Here is a 19,625-nt window from a genome sequence, read left to right on the forward strand (position 1 = left end):
CAGGCCCCAGCAATAGTGCCTGTGCCACTGCTCTCTTGGTCAAGCGATGCACGGAGAGTGATGCTGAGCCTACCAGCCTGTCTCCTTCACCAGGTGCTGGTGTTGCCGTGTCCCCTGGCTAGATACACGGGGCATTGCACTTTTGAGTGGCCCCCTCTGATTAAATGGAGAGAGCTCAGGGCTTTTCCTGAGCTCAGTCAAGCGTCGTGGCCTGAGTTTGTTGCTGTTCCTACGTCACGAGGCTCCAGGGCATGATTGTAAGGGGAAGCTTTCCAGTTCCATGGGCACCAAACCGGAACGAGATGTGGGATCCACTGAGTAAGGAAGGACCATGTCCTCCTCTGCACCAAGTTGCCAATATTTTTACAGAAAGGGCGAATCGTGGAGTGCAGTGAAGGTGAGAGAGAATAAAACGCATTGCAGAACCAAGCAAGTCTGTTACATTAATGAATCAAATTAGCATCTAGGCAAATAATTTAAGTGGTAGACAGGGTTTTTTTTAAAGCAAATATGCAATTGGTTCCAACATGAAAGTGCATTAATTGAGCATGGGGATGTCTTGATGCAAAACAAAGCCATTTACCGACCGTTTATGTGCAAGGAAGTGCAAGGATAACTGAGCAAAAAAATCCATCTTATTCACACCAAGTTTGTTTTTACTGATCTTGTGCCTCTCAATTACTTTTTAATGGTCTGCATTGAAAAGAAATCCCTGCATGCACACTTGAGGATACAAAAACACACAAATGAAAGCTGGTGATTTACTGAGAATAAGCTATTATGTATGCAGGTGTACCGTGCTTCAGGTTATTAGTAATCCAATCTATTTTTTACGACATTATGGTGTAATTTTCTGTATAAAACTACAATATAAGTCTTGAGCTGTATCGGAACATAAACTAAAATGTTCCTGACTCTGTCACTTCCCATGGCCTTTATTTTGATTAATAAATGTGACGAGAGCTATTACCTTCTCTAGTACGAGGAGATCATCATCCTTCAATCAAAATGTGTCCACTTTTACAACTCTTCACAGTGATCTGTAACAATTGTGAAGGAGCCAGGATACCATTTTGCTGCAAGGGAGAGCATACAGCCGAAAGGTTCAGCATGCACATCGTATTTTTGTCTTACTGCAAGCAAGCTCGCATCCTCGGTAGAGAGGCCTGGTGTCTTTGGGGGACCAAGGTCATAGGGTTTCCTGGTCTCAGCTGAGGTGCTACAGGAAGCAGGGAGCAGAGGTGAGGTTCACACCACACGGTTAGAAAGGGATTTTTGTGTTGCTAAATTCAGAGGGGTCTGAGTCAAGTGTGGTTTGGCTCAGTGGCCGCTGCCGTCCAAACTATGATTTATGCTTCAAAATGTTGGTGTTCAGTTCACCTCTGCCATGTCTAACCAGGCAAAGCAGGTGTGCAGAGCTGAACTTCGTGGCTGAGCTTTGTTTTGGACCCAGCAACCAACAGCTCAATTTGTGATGAACGTAATCCAGCGTCAGGCTTTCGGCTGCAGCCTGACGGGTTGGTAAAGAAGGAATGACCGAAGTATGAACCTGGAATATGCAGCTAATTGCATTCAGGGGATTAACTTGGCCACCCACAGCACGGGCCCTGAGCAATGCCAGGAGAAGCGTCCGGAGCTACCGGTCTGGTCCTCGCCGTCAAGTCGTCTTACGAGGTGCGTGATCCAGCCGTGTAAGCCTCCGAGAGGAAATAAGCCACCAGCTCCCCAGGTTGTTCTGTTTTATTTCTGAATTATTCTTTACATTGTACAATATATAAAAATACAGAGTACCCAAAAAAAATTCACAGTGTCTAAAGGCAGTGATTACAGTCTAGGTCACCTTTATACTAATAGTACCATCAAGTTCAATTGCATAGGAAGGGTGATGTGCCTTCACAAGAGTCCAATCCTGCTCTCCAGGGTTTGTTTTTGGGGGCCAAAGATTTTGCATTCTACTATGAATTTCCTGTGTAGCCAAGATCCAATTATGCACTGTCATTCCCCTCCCCTGCCCATTATAACACAAAGTCCTGTGATTTCACCTTCACCTGCCATTCCTCCCTTACTTCTCCTCTACGACAAATGATGTTGCCAATGAATTAGATGCAAGCGGAGAGCAGCTGCACATCCCCCACCGGCATACAGCTGGCTGGCTTTGACACTGGCTCCACAATGGAAACTTTTTGCTTCCGTTATTGATGGAGTTGATCCCCGGACTGCTCCCGGACTCTGTGGTGTGCATCTTGCACAGGTGCCCAGCCCATGGAGCATGTTGCCATTACTCATCAGGATCGCCTTTGGCCACCTGACGAGGTTGGCTTGGATCAGGCTGGAGTGCCAAGATCTGAAGTCTGCATCTCTGCCATGAGTTGCCTTTCTTGACCCTGGGCAAGAATATGGTGCTCTTCAAATAGTGTCCAGCCATGTGAGACAAGATGCTGGACCCTCCATGACAACCTGCTTGAGAGCATTTTCCTGTCTCAGGTTGAGGCATGGACAGCACCTAAATGGCTGGATGTTTCTTTGAACCAAACTTGTCCTTAGGACCTCTGGACGTTTGCCCTTAGCTGGTTTACAAAAGACATCCCTATGTGCCTTTCCTGCTGAAGAATTAAACAGTCCAAACCAAGCCCTTGCAAACCTTTGGTAGTCCTTACCCTGTCCCAATGAGCGGATGGCCAAGGGCAACCTCAGCCCCCCTGAAAATTACAGCTTGCATTTTCAAAGGAACCCAAGGGATTCAGGTGCCTGACTTGCTGTATCAAATCTTTTAGGTTTCTTTACATACCTCAGCTGCTGGGCTGGCAGGTTTTCTCCTTTAACTTAAACAGTAAGAGCCCAGCATGTGAATAGTTCTTCGGTGTCTAGCCTGCCAATCAAATAGAGGGAAACTAATTGCAAAGCTCTTCAACACGTACGTGCTAACTGACTTCCCCCCAGTTCTGGCTGAAGATGCGTTTTACTTTAATGGTACAGTAGTCCTTACTCCCACGTGCTACTATGCTCACACAATTATTCTCTACTTGTAATTAAAAAAGAAAGAGTGATCCACATAGCCGGCATGGGAGGATTATTCGTAAAACAGAAGTTGCTCCAAAAACCGTTCGTGCCGGCATTCTTACGCAGGCTTTGTGCTGGGGAAATGGGCATTTTGAACTATAAAAATCAATTTTCTTCTCAATTTAAAGATAATTAGATTTCATTTAGCTACAAGGTATGTTTTGTTAAAGCAAATGAAACACTGGCTGTTTCAGTCCTTGCTTTCAGTTTGTCCAGATGGAGGTTGAATAACAGCACTGCCCTTCTAAACGTTCTCTGCAGGCATCTTGCTCTCTCTATATATATATTTATATATATTGTGTGTATATATTATAAATATATACTGTACTTATCCACTGATAGATAATGCACACTATTCGATCAAAAGAGGAAGTTGGTACACAAACTTTTAAATTTACATTTTATATGTATAAAAAAATCCTACAATTTGGTACAAAGAATAGACAGTTCTCTATGGACAGCGATTTCATCCTCACATGGGCGTAGCTTTACATCATTGGAGGGATCATCTTTGTCTGTAGCCTACATGGTAATTAATGGACTCTGTTCCCACTTTCTACATTGCTTTCGACACAACTTCTATTTCACTTTCTAAAAATAAGGCATCAAGAGCAGTTGTTGTACAATACACATTCCTGTCTTCTGCGATTCATGTTTCACACGTCTCAGAAGAGCAGCTGGCTCACATATATATATATACATTTGCAAGTGCGTCTTTCAGACAACAGCACCCTTTTCTCCAGGAGTTTTTTTTCAGTGTTTTACTTGCTGGAGTGAGCTGTGTGCATTACTAAGGGGAGATGTTCACACTTGGCTTTCCAACCCAGCGAAGTCCAACGGCAGCTTTGCAATATAGAAGAGGTAACCCTGCACAAAATGAACCTTCTAGGAAAAAAGTACAAGCATTTGTATAGGGGGAAAGAAATAGCCAAGGGGGGAAAGAAATAAGACGTGTCTAGCAGTCCACCTGCTCTTTGCTGAATCCCAGCCCAAAACATTTGCACAGCCCTCGAGTCTCAAGGTGAAGGTCAATTCCTTGTCAAGTAAATGACCCGAGTTTCTCATAACAGTGGGGGCAAAAAAAAAACAGCGGAGGAAGCGGCTTGTAGAAAGCAATGCTGTAGAACCAAGTGTATTGCACATACTTTTAGATGACCCTAAGAATGGGAAATTTTAAGCCATTTAACATCAAGCTGCAGGAGCAATTCAATCTACTATAGACATTACAGACATGATGAGCAAGCTGCTGAATTACCTGCTGGAATCAAACAGAAACGCACGAACATCACTGTATCTGGTGTCATTAACCTGTCATGCACTAGGGAGCTCTTAAGGCATTCAACCCTGACATCACATTAACATTGCCCTTAAAGAACTGCACTCTCATGCAAACATTAATTGAGTAATAAGAGTTCAGCTGCCTTCTCCCCGCCCAACCCCCTCGCTTCTACTTTCTGCTCGAATGGAGCTCACAGCTTCTTGCTGTGATTGCCAATTATTTGAAAAAGGGCTGAATCCATTTGGACGACTGGTAAGAACAAATTTCTATGTCTTGCTGAAAATATAACTGCACACCCGCTCCCTCCCCGGTATCTGCCTTCAAATAGTTTATAAAATATGCACTTCTGAAGCACAATGGAAGTAATGATTTTTCTCAGTGAGTTGAAACCCTAAATAATTTCACAAGCTGCATGGAAGGAAAAAAAGGCAGTTTAAATATATTATTCTGAGAGGCTGGAACTGGGAAATGTTTGAGAGGCAAAAAGGAAAATGCAAAAATTCAAAATGATTGCAAGGTTCAACTCGCTTGCTCACACCTTCACACAGGGCAGCCGCGATCCAGCCCAGTAAATGATAATCCTACAGCTCTCCAATGCAGGACCTCATCTGCGTGGGACGCTCTGGCATCTATAATTTGTAATGTCTATAGTGATTGTGGGCACCCACGCTTTCTTTAGGTTCACTGAAATTAAATTTGGGAAGTCCCGACTGGGCAGCCTGATCCAACAATGTTCAGCCACCGGTTCCACTATGGTCTCTTGGGTTTTTTTTAATGTCACTTAAAGGAACAAGGAAATGCAGCAGAACAAGTCCCGGTTCCTCAAAGGAAGTCCACCAGGAACTAAACCTAGGTCCTCATAACTATTTATGTGCCTAACTCACTTAGGGGCCTTTGAAAAATCCCAGCCTTAGGCTTTTGGAGCAATGCCGCTATGTCGATGTCCATGCTGCCGTCCCATCCATCCTTGCTGCCTTCTCCTCTGCTAACACGCCAAAACTGAGGGCAGCCCACGTAGGGTGGAGGGGTTGCAATGTCCCTCGTTAAACAGCAGTAGCAGAAGCAAAAGTATTAAGAGTCTGCGCCGGCCCCTCATCACCTGGCTGGGAATCCAGAGCACCTCTGCTTCTCTAAGGGGAGTTTCTCTTCATTGACATTGGTGCAGCTGGGAGCAGGACCTCAACTGGTCTGATGGGCAGAAAAGACCAGGAGTCACTGATCTAGTCTGGGACACCCCAGTGACCAGGCTGACAAGGGGAATTTTATAAGAAAAATACCATTATGGCCATGGGTGACTGCAGACAGCTTTCGGGTTCAGCTAGCTTAGAAACAGAAGGCAGCTTTGCTCTTTCGCTTCTCAGTCCTGATCACAGGGGCCATGTGGGCTTTTGCACACACTCTGGCCAGGCCTTTCTTCTATTCCTAGTCCCTACTTCTGCGGTTGAGTTAGGCGGACACCCAAGCCAGCCGAGCGAGCGTGTGCTGGGGACCAAGGGGCGTGAGGAACTAGTACAGCACCGGCTTCTAGCAAAAATCTGTTGAAGGAAATGCATCTAAAACAGACCTCTGGAAAAACACCCTAGTTAGGGACTGAAAATAGATATGGCAAGAGCTGAGGGATGAGGCATACAAAGATTCCCCGTTCTGGCACCACGTGGAGTTCATGCGTGCGTGCTTTGCACTCGTTATCTCATGCTCGGTAGTGCAGCATTCTCGCAGTCTTAGCGTCAGGAGTTCATTATAAATACTTAGGAACATCGAACAGTAACAGTGCCATACTTGCTCACGTTGCTGACACAGTGGAGGGAATTGTACATTTAAGCACTGGCGAAGGGTGAAAACAATAATGTCAAGGAAACACCTGGTCGTGGACACCATGGCTTCTGTCTCAGTCTAATACAGGTCTCATGGACATAGTCACGCACCTACACGACATTACATTGCTAAGCTGGATAAAAAAATTTTAATAATGCTACAGTCCCAAATTAATTTAACGGCTGTAGCCAGATTTGTTTGTTCGTTTGCTGAGCAGGTAGAGGAATACCGGCAAACAATGCACGTTGTTCAGCTGTATAATTAATGAATTCATGGAGTTCTGCCTGGAAGACACCGTAAGAATGCGCAGCAGACGTTCGGGTCACGTCACGCCATGGAAACATTCCTTAGAAAAATACGCGCCCCCCCCCCCAAAAAGTCAGTATCTCTTACTCTGAAAATAAACGAACTAAAAATAATCATACAGTAAGAATTAGCCCAATGCATGATAATGTCACAAAAGGAGAGCATGGCCATCAACATTGTCATGGTTGGAATCAAAACTAGAGGGGAAAAAAACCAAAAAGAGTAAATGTTGTCTTGAAGAAAGCCCATGGCTCTTGAAGAGCCCTTCACTTTTTCTTTTTCTTTTTTCCAGCGGTATAAACATCTTCGCTATGCACTCCAAGTTCACGTCTCATCGTGCCAACATTTTCTTTGCTTAACATCTCACTGCCTGTATAGTTTTCTCTTAATTAAGACCAGAAACATTCTGAGATGCTTCTTCGGGTAAAGTCCGCTCTTCGCATGTTCTTCCTTCGCCGGTCAAACGGCAACTTACCCAAAAAGACTATTTCCCGGAACGGGAAAGGCATCATCCCATGGTCCCACTGCCCTGGAAAGTTATTTTTATAGAAACTTAAAAAAAAGGAAAGAAAAGAATGAAACGTTCAAGTTGTTAGCACGATGGAGTCCCGTGCAGCTTGTCTTGTGAACTAAGTGCCATTCAGAGTACCTTTGCTATCGTATCGCAGGAAAGGCGCTCTTCACCGTAGAGAGGTTTTTTGCTCTAAGCAGCTACCTGTTGAGTTTCTTTGAGTACACCTGTATGGTTTCATTCTCCTGCACAGTGGAAACTTGCCACAGCACATAGTCAGCTCCTTGGCAATTTGGGCCTGGACAGAAATGCTGCTCTTCCAGCCTTGAACACTTGCAGCCAAATATCCGTAAAAGCTTATGAAGAGCGGTCCGTGGCCCGTAAGCATTCTGCCCACTTAAGGAGATGTGGTGTTTACAAGTAATACAGTAAACCAAAAAAAAAAGGCCCTACTGTACAATATTTACATCTAGAGACTGGGCCAATATTTGGTCCATAAACCCAATTAAAAAAAAAATTCATATAGGAATGGATCCAGTCCTTGCATGATCTGTCCACCATCAGCTGTTGGTAAAGGTCCTTCCAGGGGAGGCCTCAGGCCTGTAGTCATATTTATTCAGTGTACTGGGGTAGTAGGTAGTCGTGTACACGTTGGTTTGCTGCAAGGGGTAGAAGTTGGTTCTGTCATCGGGTATTAAATTGTTCTTGTTAAGCGTCTGTGAAAGGGGAAAAGAAAGTGCGTAGATACGTTAACACTGCCTGGTCAATGCATCCTTCCTATTTCCAGATTAGCACCCTCTCTGCTGCCTTCTCCATCATGTTCTCCACTCCAGCCACTAGCACCTTCCCTCCGTCTGGGAGAGTAAGATGGGTGGATACCATTCAGATGGCTTCCTTTATGGAGTGATGCTGTGGAGGGACCCACAGCTCCTGCCATCCTACTTCGGTGGATCTGTGCTCACCCACTACCAGAGTCAGAACCCAGAGCCTTCTCCAGAGACCCAGATTCTCCTAGTAGGTGGCATGATGTCCGCTCATCATTGTCACACATGCTGGGCCTAAACAAGCAGGGCTTAGCAAATAACGGTAACACTGCAACCTATCCCCTTCCAACGTGTTTTTTTTTTTATTTTACAGCCTCCAGCTGCCTCTCATAGCAGTTGCCAAAGTGGCCCTTCTTTTTCCCTTTGGCAGAGCAGGTGCACATTTACCTGGTCTCCATCTCCACTGGTAGATATCCAGGTTTGGACCCCCCGATATTAAGTGTGTCACTTCTGTAAGCTACAGTATAAGTAACAAGTCAGGGTCACTTTGTGAAAAACTAAAAAATAAATAAATAAAAGACTAAAGAAATTTAACAACCGAGAAGCACGGGTGGTCAATAGCAACCGAAACAAGAGCAACATGAATGTACCTTTTCCCATCAGAATCCAGGAACGGGCAGAGGGGTCTTGTCTTCCCTTATTACGGACTTGCTCATGTTCATGACACCAGCTACTGTATTCCCTCCCCTCCCCCGGGTATAAACCTCATTGACACGTCAGGCGTTACCAGTGGAAAATGGTCAAATCCAATGTTGGAGGACGTAAGAGCTCCTAGATTCAGCGATTCATAGATGCTAGGGTTGGATGGGACCTCAACAGCTGCTTTATGTCTTGGGGAAACCTCATTTCAATCACGGGAGGCACCTGGTTGTACTTCCCGAAACCTGCCCCCGGCATTTCATTCTCATGTGACCACATGCCTGATATCTCTCACCTGAGTACCTCCCTCCGTCATCGTCCTCCTCCTCTTGTTGAGGCTCTACACAAGGTCTATGCGCCACATACGGCCTTAAAAAAGGTGCTCAGTTCACTGAGGGTGGGTGTCTGTGATTGTCTAGCTCAGCATCTGGCGTGAAACCCCGCTCATTTAAGAGCCAGCATGGATCAGTGGCTGAGTAGGAGTAGGAAAGGAGGCGAGGATGCCTGAGTCTTGCTGCTGACTGCTACTGCCTCCCTAAGTGACATAATCTCTGTTTTCCTACGGGGACGCCACAGACATTTCTTCCTGCCAGGCGCAATGTGATGATTAACAGCTGATGCTCAAAAGCATGAAGGATCCAATACCACCACTTCTAAATACCGCCTTACTCACGAAACCAATGTTAAGCACATCGCCGGTATCTGTTAAGCACGGCTTTGTGCGAATACGGGTGGCAGCGCCGGGCCCAATACACCTGGCAAATGTGACTGGAATAGGCAGCGCTACCGTTTTCAGTGCCCAAGTGAAACCTGTAAAACCTGAGTGTGCCTCCAACTTGTCTCCTGTTCAAGCAACCTTGGCGGACCGAGGCAGGAAAACCCGATTCCTTCTACCTATGCACATTTCAGCAGAGCGGGGATCATCAGACCTCGCGGTAGTTGATGAGCTGCCATGAGAGGCTGTGAGTTAAAGACCCATCCAGGACGTAGGAGGAAAGACTCCTTCGAGGCAAAATGACCCACAGAGGAAAGGAAGCTACTGCAGTGAGAATATGCAAAGGAAAAGCATTTGGTAGGCAAATGTCTGGGACTGATTCACTTCTGAAACATTTATCTGAGCTGGTTTAAGCCAAGTACTCAGCCAAGAGCCATGATTACCTGTGCTGGCTACAAATGCATGTGGAGTTGTTAGGGAACGGGCTCCCTAAACTAATCCACTTTCTCCTGCCTAAAAAATGGAGTTCCTCTCCGTTTCATCTACCCGTGCACAGCCCACATGGGTTGCAGAGATGGGCTCCTAGTCCGTCAGCTGTGGAGTGAAAGGGTCATTTGGAAATGATCTGATCAAACTTGGCCAAGGGCTGAGAGTCCTTTTGGCCCGCTGAAATGAAATGCTGGGAAATGCCACGCCCTGCTTCCCATGATCCAAAAAATATTAAAATAACAACTCAAGCAGCTAGGTCCAGCACGTGTTGGTCAGATCACAGGGCTGGGAGTCAGGGAAACAGGGATCTATTTTCTGGCTCTGCCGCTTGCTAGGAGTCCTTGGGAGACTCGGTTTCTCTCCTCACCTGTAGCATGGGGATAAAAATGCTGACTTGCGCTGGTGAAATGCTCCTGGGTGAAATGCACTCGACACGTGCACCGTACGGTATGGCCAATGGACTTGTTCTTGGCTACTACCTGACAACTGTTTTTCCTGTTCCATAGCAGAATGGTTTGGACGCCCTGGCTCCCTCTTTGAAGCCTCTGGGTTTCCCTGGGGACCGTGTGCAACGCCATGCTCCCGGCCGCTGATTCCCACCGCAGGAGAATGCAGCGAATTCCCCCACTACCTTGCTCCATGCCACCGCAGTCACAACTGCGCGCAATGAGTGTAATGCATCACTGGATCCACTCAAGTGCACAGCACAGGCATAAATGGGCAAGAACACAAATGAGTGCAGAGAAAACCAGGGAAACCAACTGGGGAGCTGCCTCCGAACTGACCAATTATTGCACCGAGAAACCTCCCGTGTCTTGTGGGTTGCACAGGCACGTTGCAGAGGAAGCTGAAGGCACGGGGCAGCAGGGGATGGGTGGCCGTCTCAGAGCAATGCTCTCAGGTTAGCTGGGTCACCTCTCTGAAGTGTTAAAAGGAGAGCTAGGCCTGGATCAAGCCTTGCCACACATAGGATGTGTTTCATTGCTACCACTTAGAAAGTTTTCTGAGCAGTCGCACACTAATGCTTGCTACAATCTAAATAAAACATCCTCAGGGTCGGCGTCATGTGCTGCAGGGGCTGGGACTGACAAAGGGTTGTTTGCCAGCCCCAACCTCCCCCCGCCTGTGCACTGGAGTCTCCTGACTGTACTACCTCCGTGGGGCAGTCAGACGTTAGCTCAACACGTGTTAGGTGATGTGACCTGGAGATACTCCTCACAAGAAGAGTCCTGGCTTTGCTGCGCTACGATGGCATTTAGCACATGGTCTGCTGCTTCAGTGACTGGATGCTTGCATTTGCAGTACAGTTAGCATGTCCTAAGTGTAACGTGTGCCAAGGCCCTCAAACCGAAGCATCCCTGATGTTTCGTGGTGTTTGAGCCCTGTGGCTCAAGCCCATCTCTAGCAGAGCATTAAAACCACAACAGTCCATTTCTTTGGCCTTCAGCTGGAAAGTTGGTAAAAATATCAGGATCTTCTGCAATGCTTTAAATCAAGCCCACAAAAGCAAGCTTAGCATTTAATTAGCAAGATTTGCAGTTTTCTCTCTCCCTCCTCTTTACTTTTCTATAGCACTTAGTTAGGAAACAAAAAAAACCCCACCTCACAGCTGTTTCTTTGCTCTCTCTCTTTTTTTGATGGTGGGCCTTATATCTTTGGGAAATCCCTTTATGAAAATGTTTTAAGAGAATTTATATTGCAATTAGCTGCAAAGAATTTGTCTCCAGAAATATTGAGGCGACAAAGTGAGATCTAAATGGACATGATCAATGTGCAGGGCCTTCTTTTAATACATGTATAGATGATTAGGCTCCCAGGCATTGGAGACTGCTTGATATTTTGCAAGAGAGGGAATGAGGTGGCAGTGAATTTTAGAGGCCCACATGCACAGATCTACAGTTAGATCGCTGTGGGTGGCCTCAGGTGGCGTTTTACTCTATGGTTTAACCCTTGCTCACTTCCCTTCTCCGATGGGCAGGGTTGGGAGACCATGACACTCCCTCAAGAGCAACATCTCTCACTCAGCCCCATCCAGGTGGGGCATCAGATTGATGGACCAAAGTTAGCCTCCAGGTCCTGAAGTCAATGGAGTTGTACTAGGGAAAAATAGGGCCCGCTCCATGCAGAAAGGTATCGGTATGTCTGGTGATGGCAAAGGCAAGAGCAATCGTGAGCGTGGACTCCCAGCACAGAGTGGATCACAACCCAGCTGCTATCTCCCCTGGGCACCCTCCCCTCTGGGCAACATCGGTGCCAGTTCTCAGCATCCCGGTGGCCGAGAAGCAGCTGCAGAAAGCCGTGACTTTGTGCATTGCAGGGGAAAGTGCGCTGAGAGATCAGCTGTATCAGCAAAGCCACGTAATCATTTCTGACATCACCTCCATTTGCGAGTCTATCCATCAGGGGTCTGCATCCAAGAACTCTTCAGCAGATGGCTTGCCAGCCACACACGCTAATCCGACCACAGCCCATTACTCAAGACACACATAAGACTTTAAAACTTTCTCTAGAAGGTTTTTTATTCCATTGTTTTGGCATGTGACTAAAATGCAAGCAAAGAAGACTCTTTTGTCCTAAGAACAGGAATATCAAATAGGGATGCAGTCAGAAAAAAGAAGAGCGTGTCTACTGCGACAACTAACTGTAGCATTTCAACATACTGTGTGTCAGCCAAGTTAAAGAGCCTGTGTCCAACCAACTGGGCACTAGGGCTGTGCAAAATTTTACCGGCAGTTTCATTTTGACACTGTTTCAACTCATTTCAAGCTCAAAACAGCAAAATCAAAGAGAGCTTCGAAACAGCCTCGAAACGAAATGTTTCAAAAATTTCAAAACGTTTCGAGTTTTGAAGCTCAAGCTGGGCTTGCCTGCAGGGAAACAGAAACTAAAGTAAGGACGGGGGAGGGGAAGGAGTGCTCTCATTATTGACTGTGTAGCTGGCCAATGACTGTGATCCTTTCCTATGGTCCCTTCCAATCCCGGTGCTCTGGGGGAGGGATGGAAAAACTGCATCAAAGGCAACATTGTTTGAACTGCCCTGCTTTCTGCCTTGGTGTCAGGTGAGTGAGGGCACACCTTAACACACACACGGTGTCACCCACCTGTGTCACGAGTTTTGCCTGTCAGCAGCTAGAGGTGCAGGGCCCCAGAACCCAGACTCCCCCTGCACTGATCTCCTTGGCAGCTGGCAGGCATCGTGGCCTCAGCAGGGGCTACCATCCCTGCAGCTTTCACCCCGCTGTGCCTTAACACGCACACAGTGTCACCCATGTCATGAGTTTTGCTTGTCCGCAGCTTGAGGCGCAGTTTCCCAGAAACCCCTGCAACTATCTCCTTGAAACTTGGAAGGCTTTGGGCCTTCAGAAGGGGTTAGCATGCCTACAAGTTTTATCCAAATCAAACCAGAAATGACAAAGTTATAGGCTGTTTTGAGCTTCCACATAATAGCATGTGGGCGAAATGCTGAAACAGCATCAAAACAGTGAAAGCTGTTTCGACAAAACGAAACAGAACAGTGGTTTCAAATCGAAACACAATTTGAAACAAAACGCTGTTCTGTCGAAACACAAGTCGAAATGGAACGGTGCCGTTTTGGACACCCCTGCTGGGTACAGCTTAACACTGCATCTCCCAATGTGCAGAGAAATTCAGAAGCCACGTGCAAAATCCAGTGAAACATTTTAAAAGCTTCAAGGTGCTACCAGAAAATCTCTGCATCTACTACTGTAACCTCTGATGCATAAATACATGTAATTCCTACACACATCGGTCCAACCAAGCTGCTGTGCCAATAACAGTGTCTACTCCTGAACATGGTTAACATCAATGTCTACCGGTATGTGTTCTATCTTGCTCATTTATTAGTGATGTTTTTAGGCTGAGGGAATCATTCAGATTTTCCACGTACAAAATCTCCTGCCCACCATGCCAAAAACTTGTGCCCTTACTCCAGGGCAGTAAGTTATAATCCATTAATGAAGTTAAATTCTCCCAGCAGGATCAGCCCACAATCACACCTAACAATAGAGACATTCCAGTACTAGTCCTCTTCAACCTCAGATACAATGCTGTGTACGGCCTGATTGGGCATCTGTTCTGTGACAAGTAGAGCAGATGATATAAATTAAGTTTTAAGTACGAAACTGTCTAAACTTCAAATATCAACTAAAAGAAAGGCACAGATTTTTCACCGCATAGTTCGACTGACTCTAATGAAAACAGTATTTTCTTAAATAAGGATCGAGTGTTTTCTTTGGGTAAATGATTGCTGGGAATGCAGGGATCTGGGTTTGACGTCCCAGGGTGGCACTTTCTGTCTTGTCTTCCTATATAGCTAGGCCCTTGGATACCACCGCACCTGCTTCAAGTAACTGTTCAATGTTCCCACCTGGCCAGAATTAAATCTGCCTTTAGACAACAAGGAATAGACCTAGACCATACCTGTGACAAGGCTATCGAAACACCCCCCTGTAACCTGCACCAAAACAAAAAGAACCCCCCCTGTGACTGCACACTGCTGGTGGCCACCACCCACCCTGCACTGGCACCAATCACCAGAGTCATCAAAGGACTACAGCCTGTATTCAACAGGGATCAGCCCATGATAAAAATATTCCCAGCCCCTCCACTCCTGGCTTTCCAACAACCCGCTAACCTTGCCCAACTCATCCTTAGAGGAAAACTGCCCACTGTCCAACAGGCATCAAGTGGGACATAGCCTTGCCTTGGCTAGAAACACTGACCCTGTCAACACATTGCCATTGCTGCTACAACCAATGCCCCCTACATCATGAAACTATCAGACTCCCTGGTTCCTACACGTGCCTTTCCCAAAATGGGGTGCATCTGATCCAGTGCATCCAAGGCCTTCATGACAACTACACGAGTGAAACTAAACTACACACCAGAATGAACTCGCATAGAGAAATTATGAAGGACAGAGACACACGTACACCATTAGGAGCACATTTCTCACAGTGTGACCATTCCCTCTCTGACCTCACCATCCTTGTGCTCAAGGGAAATCTACCTAACTGGTTGAAAAGGAGGAACTGGGAACAAGAATTCAAAAGCTCGGTTGGACACTCCCAACCAAGTGCTTAATATGTATACGGCCTTCATGTCTCATTAAAACCTACCTGATTCCCCAATTCTCCCCCACGCATGAAAGGTGAGAATGACCCTCCTCCCTTTTGATAGTCCTTCATGTCCCGGTAATCAGGTCCTTTTCTTCTGCCAATTGTTTGTCTGCTACCCTGGGAATTTCTTTCCCCACTCTTACAACCTTTTTTTTCATAACTATGCTGTGTTGGGTGTTCACTGCTCAGACCTGATGAATTTGTATTTGAAAGCTTGCCTGACTATCTCAGCTATGCAGTTGGGCCAATAAAATGTATCATCCAAAGAAATCTTTGCCTCTTGCATAATTCCTGGACCAACATGGCTACATGACTATAACACTACCGAGGCAGGGAGACACTCTCCTCATACTGTATACAAACCACCAAAACCAGACTAAGAATGATACAGTGGCAGTGTTTCCAACGCAAGGATAATGCTTTTAGGCCTTGTCTAGTCTCGCATTTGGTCGTTACTTCTCATTTGCTCATGTCTCTTAGCCCTTCAGCTTTTTCCCCCCTTTTGGGGGGATACCTTAAAGTCCTGGGGGAAGATGTACAATACAAAGAGTTACAGTCTCAATAGACCAGGGGTGGGCAAAATGTAGCCCGGGGGCCGGATGCAGCCTCCCAGGCCATTCTATCCAGCCCGCAGGGCACCTAAAAAATTTAGAAAATTAGTATTTATCTGCCCTGGGCTGCCAGTCATGCGGCCCTTGATGGCTTGCCAAAATTCAGTAGCAGCCCTCTGCCCAAAATAATTGCTCACCCCTGCATTAGAGTCAGCAGAGCCATGACAATGATGCTGGCTGTATAACTGCCCCAACATTTTTTCTGTCAGATGATGACATTTCACAACCAGTCTCTCTTATATAGTGCAGATGTTCTTAGTTCAGTGATCCTCCACCTCCCCCAGCTCGTATCATCTGTGGGTAAATAGTCCTCATTTTTATCTACTCGCTAGGCACATCTACACATGGACTTTAATGTGCATTAGTCTATTTTAATGCGCATTAAAGCATCACAAAAAGCCGTGCTCTTTTGCTAATACACATTAAGTAGACTAATGCACCCTCGATGATCTCCCGAGGTCCCTTCCAGCCCTAATGTCTATGAAATCTATGAAAATCTTTTTCTAGTACCTCACAATGGTGATACTAAATTTAATGTGCATTACCTAAAGCTCATGAATGAAGGTGTAGATGTGCCCTCTAATTAGGTTTCATGCCGTAGCACCTACTGCCTTCCCAACTGGAGTTACATCCAGAAGATCCTTGTCCTGGGCCAGCATGTGAGCAGACAGGAAGACGCCTCCAGCCTCAACAATATATTATCTAGATCTCTTTTTAAATTAAAAGTACATTTGTCCTCAAATGAGTTGCCCTGGGATGACCTGTCCCACCAGCATGGCAGCCTGTCCCAACATCTTTAGGCTTGGTCATTCACGGGGCAGTGGATTTAGGCAACAGGCCAGAATCAGTGCTTCAACATGAAGGTGACTGGACTGCTTTATGAACAGGCAGCAGCGCACGATTTCAATCAGTCCTCCCAACAGCCACATGAGAGCTGTACCTATGTAGGGCTCAATCCTGCTTTCAGTACCGGCGGTAGCAAGATTCCTATCAAATTCTGGTAGGCAAAGTCTGACCCTAAAAGAGCGAAATGGAAGCTCCCATGCTCCCTAGGAAGAGGATCCAGCCTCTTGCAGTAGCAGAGAGCAAAACCGTCACTCATTTTGGTAGGAAAAGTGAGAGGAAGAAGGAGATCATGCAAAACATGTTGTATCCAACCCTTAATCCTGTCTTGCATCCTTCCAGATTCCCCCCGCCCCGAACCAGCAGTGAACCATACTGTGCTCTCCATTCGGGTCCTCTGTATGCTTGAAGGAGCGAGCCATATCTTTCTTATGAAAGGAAGTTCCTCTCTGTCACAGCCAAATAGGTGGGAACTGCTGAAATGCGTTAAGAAAAATTTCCCATGATCCAGAACTTTGCGGGACGGTTCAAACCTTGGAACGAAGCTCAACCAGCCAATCTGGGAATAATTAGCATGAAATCGAACTAAAAGATAAAGCATATGACTAACATCCCATCTGTTGGTATTCAACATCCCCAACAAAACAAACAGCACGCCTGCCACCCACACTTCTTTTTCCCCCCTCTCATAAACCAGTTGGCTTAACATTGTTCGTCTTCTCATCCCATGCGTTACTACTAATCCTGGCAATACAGACTAACGCTGGAAAGAGGCTTTGGAAGCCCATCTATTTAACTCCAGGCTATAAAAAGAAAAAAGGTTTGGTGATTTTGACATCCCTTTTTCAAGCCTCACTTAAAACCTTAGTGCCTGACACAGCAAAGGATGAAACCTTGGTCCAAATGAAGTGATATAACTTCCACTGACATCCTGGGAATCGGCATTTCTTCCTTGGAGCAGCTCCATTGAATTCAACGAGACCCCTGGCAGTGTATAAAGGGAACCGCGTGCGGAGAGGCTGGGGCCTCGTTGCCTATGTCCAAAAAAGGTGTTTTCTGTTTGAAAAGCGAGGTAAAATGGCTTATGAAACCATCACAGCCTCTGTTTTTCCTAATGCAGCCCATCTTCTGTGCGCCTGCATTTGAGATGGGGAGATCTTTGTTCCTTGCAGTTGCTAAATAAATCAAATAATAATCACAGTAGTGGCGGAGCCATAGATGTGCTCAGGCTAATAATTAAACAAACCAATACTCGGCTAGGAAAATAATATTAATACTTCGCAATTATGCAGCAGTTAAAAAAAAAAGTGGCTAATTAATCCTTGCACAAAGAGGTACGCAGTGTCGCTGAGTGTGCAAAACAGAGACGCAGGGAAGCGAAGGTCCCGATTCAGCAAGGTCCTGAAGCAGAAGCTTAACTTTAAGCTTGAGGTGTATTGTTACTTTTAAGCAGCAAGAGTAACAAGTCTGGAGCTAGGCACATGCTTAAAGTGTTCAGGATCTTGCTGAACAGACCCCAAATCCAATGGGAGTCCTTCCACTGCCCTCGATGAGTCCCCTCCCCATCTCCTCTCTGCAGCGTTGGTGGTTTGCTGCTGTAGCTCTCACCATGGACGGGTACAAAACAGGTGCCAATTCCTGCCCCGGTAACCTGACCCCACATTATGTCGGCAGGCTGAGGATGCTCAAAAAGTCACACGTGCCGTGGCTGTTCCTGCTTCAGCCACGCTGTGCTGACGCACACCAGTGGTTCCTAGTGACAGCCACAGGCAGTGGTCTGCAGCTGGTCCACTGATCACACCCATCCCACATCCTTTACATGGCTTGCAGTGAAATGCTGGGGAGGGCACGCACGGTGGTCCAGAAAAAGATATCAGGGCTGGTACTAGTCCAAAAAGTTTGGGCACACCAGACACAGGCCACCTCCTCCCCTGCTCGGCGATGTGTCTGGGTGGCCACCCACTTCCTCTGCCCTTACAACACACTGCAGAGACATACCTAAGGGTCTGTCCAGCCCAGGAAAGCTTTCCTGCCTTGGCATAGCTCCACTGCTGCAAGCAGCTTTGATGCACATGCGCCGCGTCACGGCGTGTGTGGGGCTGCCCCCGAGCTTGTTCTCAGGGCGTACGCTCCATCCAGAGCTTGCAGGTTTGCCTGTTCCCCTGTTTAGCATTAGTGAGGATGCGCAGGCAGCACAAATCCTCATCTCCACTGTCATCTCCCCACCTCCACTGCATTACCTGGGCGAGCCGCGCGGAAAGCTGCCAGCCCCAAATATGCTGCCACGGTGCATCCTGACCGAGGCTTGCAAAACCGTCATTACACCGGTCCCAAAAGAGAAAATGCAGTATAGACAGGGCCTAGTTTGCCATCTGCTACCTCCCCCCGGCCTCTTAACGCCTTACTGCTTTCCACGTACCTCCCTCCCATCAAATAGCCGCCTTCCGATTACTTCCACCACCCCTGCTGTGGTGCGCTTTCCTCCCCCGGGCCGACTCTCACCTTGTGATGCCCTCTCCACATCGCTAACCTCCCCGGGTCCTTATCCGGCGTCTCTTTCTCTTGACACCTCCCATTTTAGTGCCTTCCGCTCGTTCGATTAACGAGCTGATCGCACCTTCTCCGAGACCATTAATAAAGATGTTATCTAAAGCTAAACTTCAAACCAGTGCCCCACAAGACCCCTCCCTGCACCGCAGCATGTTGCCATTAATCACTGCTTGAAGCTTACGGCCCCTCAGCCGGTTTTCAATCTCCCTTGTCTGTGTCAATTTGAGTGCGCTCGCTGAAGAAAATGTTGTAAGCAAGCGCTTTGATAGCGCGCGGGGGGGAATGGAGCGGTGCCAATTTACAGGAGAGGAGGATCTCACCCCGCAAGGGACGTCCCTGCTGCATTCCCTTCAGCCGCCGAGCCTGCAACTCAATTCAAGGAGTGATCAAGTTTGATTTTCTCCTCATCAGCAGCCGAGTCCCGGGCGAGCTGTCAGTTCCGCCCAAGCACCCTTCGTTTCAGCGGAGCAGTTGATACGGCGCCTCTCCCAAAAATTAATTCAAATAGGCCCTCGTACGCACCCCGACACGGACTGGCCCCCGTGGGTACGCGGAGGTGTTACGGCCGGGCCCATTCATCGCGCCTGGTCTCGTCCTGGACGGTGGTCCCGACTCAGCCGAGGGCTTCCATCCAGGACTCGAGCCCTCACTTTGCCGAACGGGGATGGATTTAAGCACGTACTGAAGGGTGAAAATATGCTTTGTGAAACAGAGGCCCTACAGAGATGCACTCTTGCCCCCACATCTAGGAGGCCTCACCCACCTGGAATTAGGACAACCGTGAATCCAACTTCGTTAGCTCAGCGGCGACTGAACGAGCCAGGCAGGGACGGCGTTCTCTCGGC

The 19,625-nt window shown here is 47.1% G+C and overlaps 1 protein-coding gene across 2 annotated transcripts in view; it reads right to left on the bottom strand.

Annotated features, from left to right (window-relative positions):
- Positions 1-1,724: 1,724 nt before the first annotated feature.
- SEMA5B (semaphorin 5B) overlaps positions 1,725-19,625 on the bottom strand; it is a 244,427-nt gene continuing 226,526 nt past the window's right edge. Inside the window, exons 22-23 of one of the 2 annotated variants that reach the window (XM_019554059.1) lie at positions 8,183-8,252; positions 7,596-7,687 (exon numbers count right to left, since the gene is read on the bottom strand). In XM_019554059.1, coding sequence (XP_019409604.1) covers positions 7,680-7,687; positions 8,183-8,252 — 78 coding nt within the window. In that variant the 3' untranslated portion in view covers positions 7,596-7,679. Of the gene's footprint in view, positions 7,688-8,182; positions 8,253-19,625 lie in introns of both variants that reach the window. The other variant, XM_019554058.1, reaches the window with a different exon arrangement.

Source organism: Crocodylus porosus, unplaced genomic scaffold (genome assembly GCF_001723895.1).
Source record: "Crocodylus porosus isolate Cpor-Errol unplaced genomic scaffold, CroPor_comp1, whole genome shotgun sequence".
Lineage (NCBI taxonomy): Eukaryota > Metazoa > Chordata > Crocodylia > Crocodylidae > Crocodylus > Crocodylus porosus.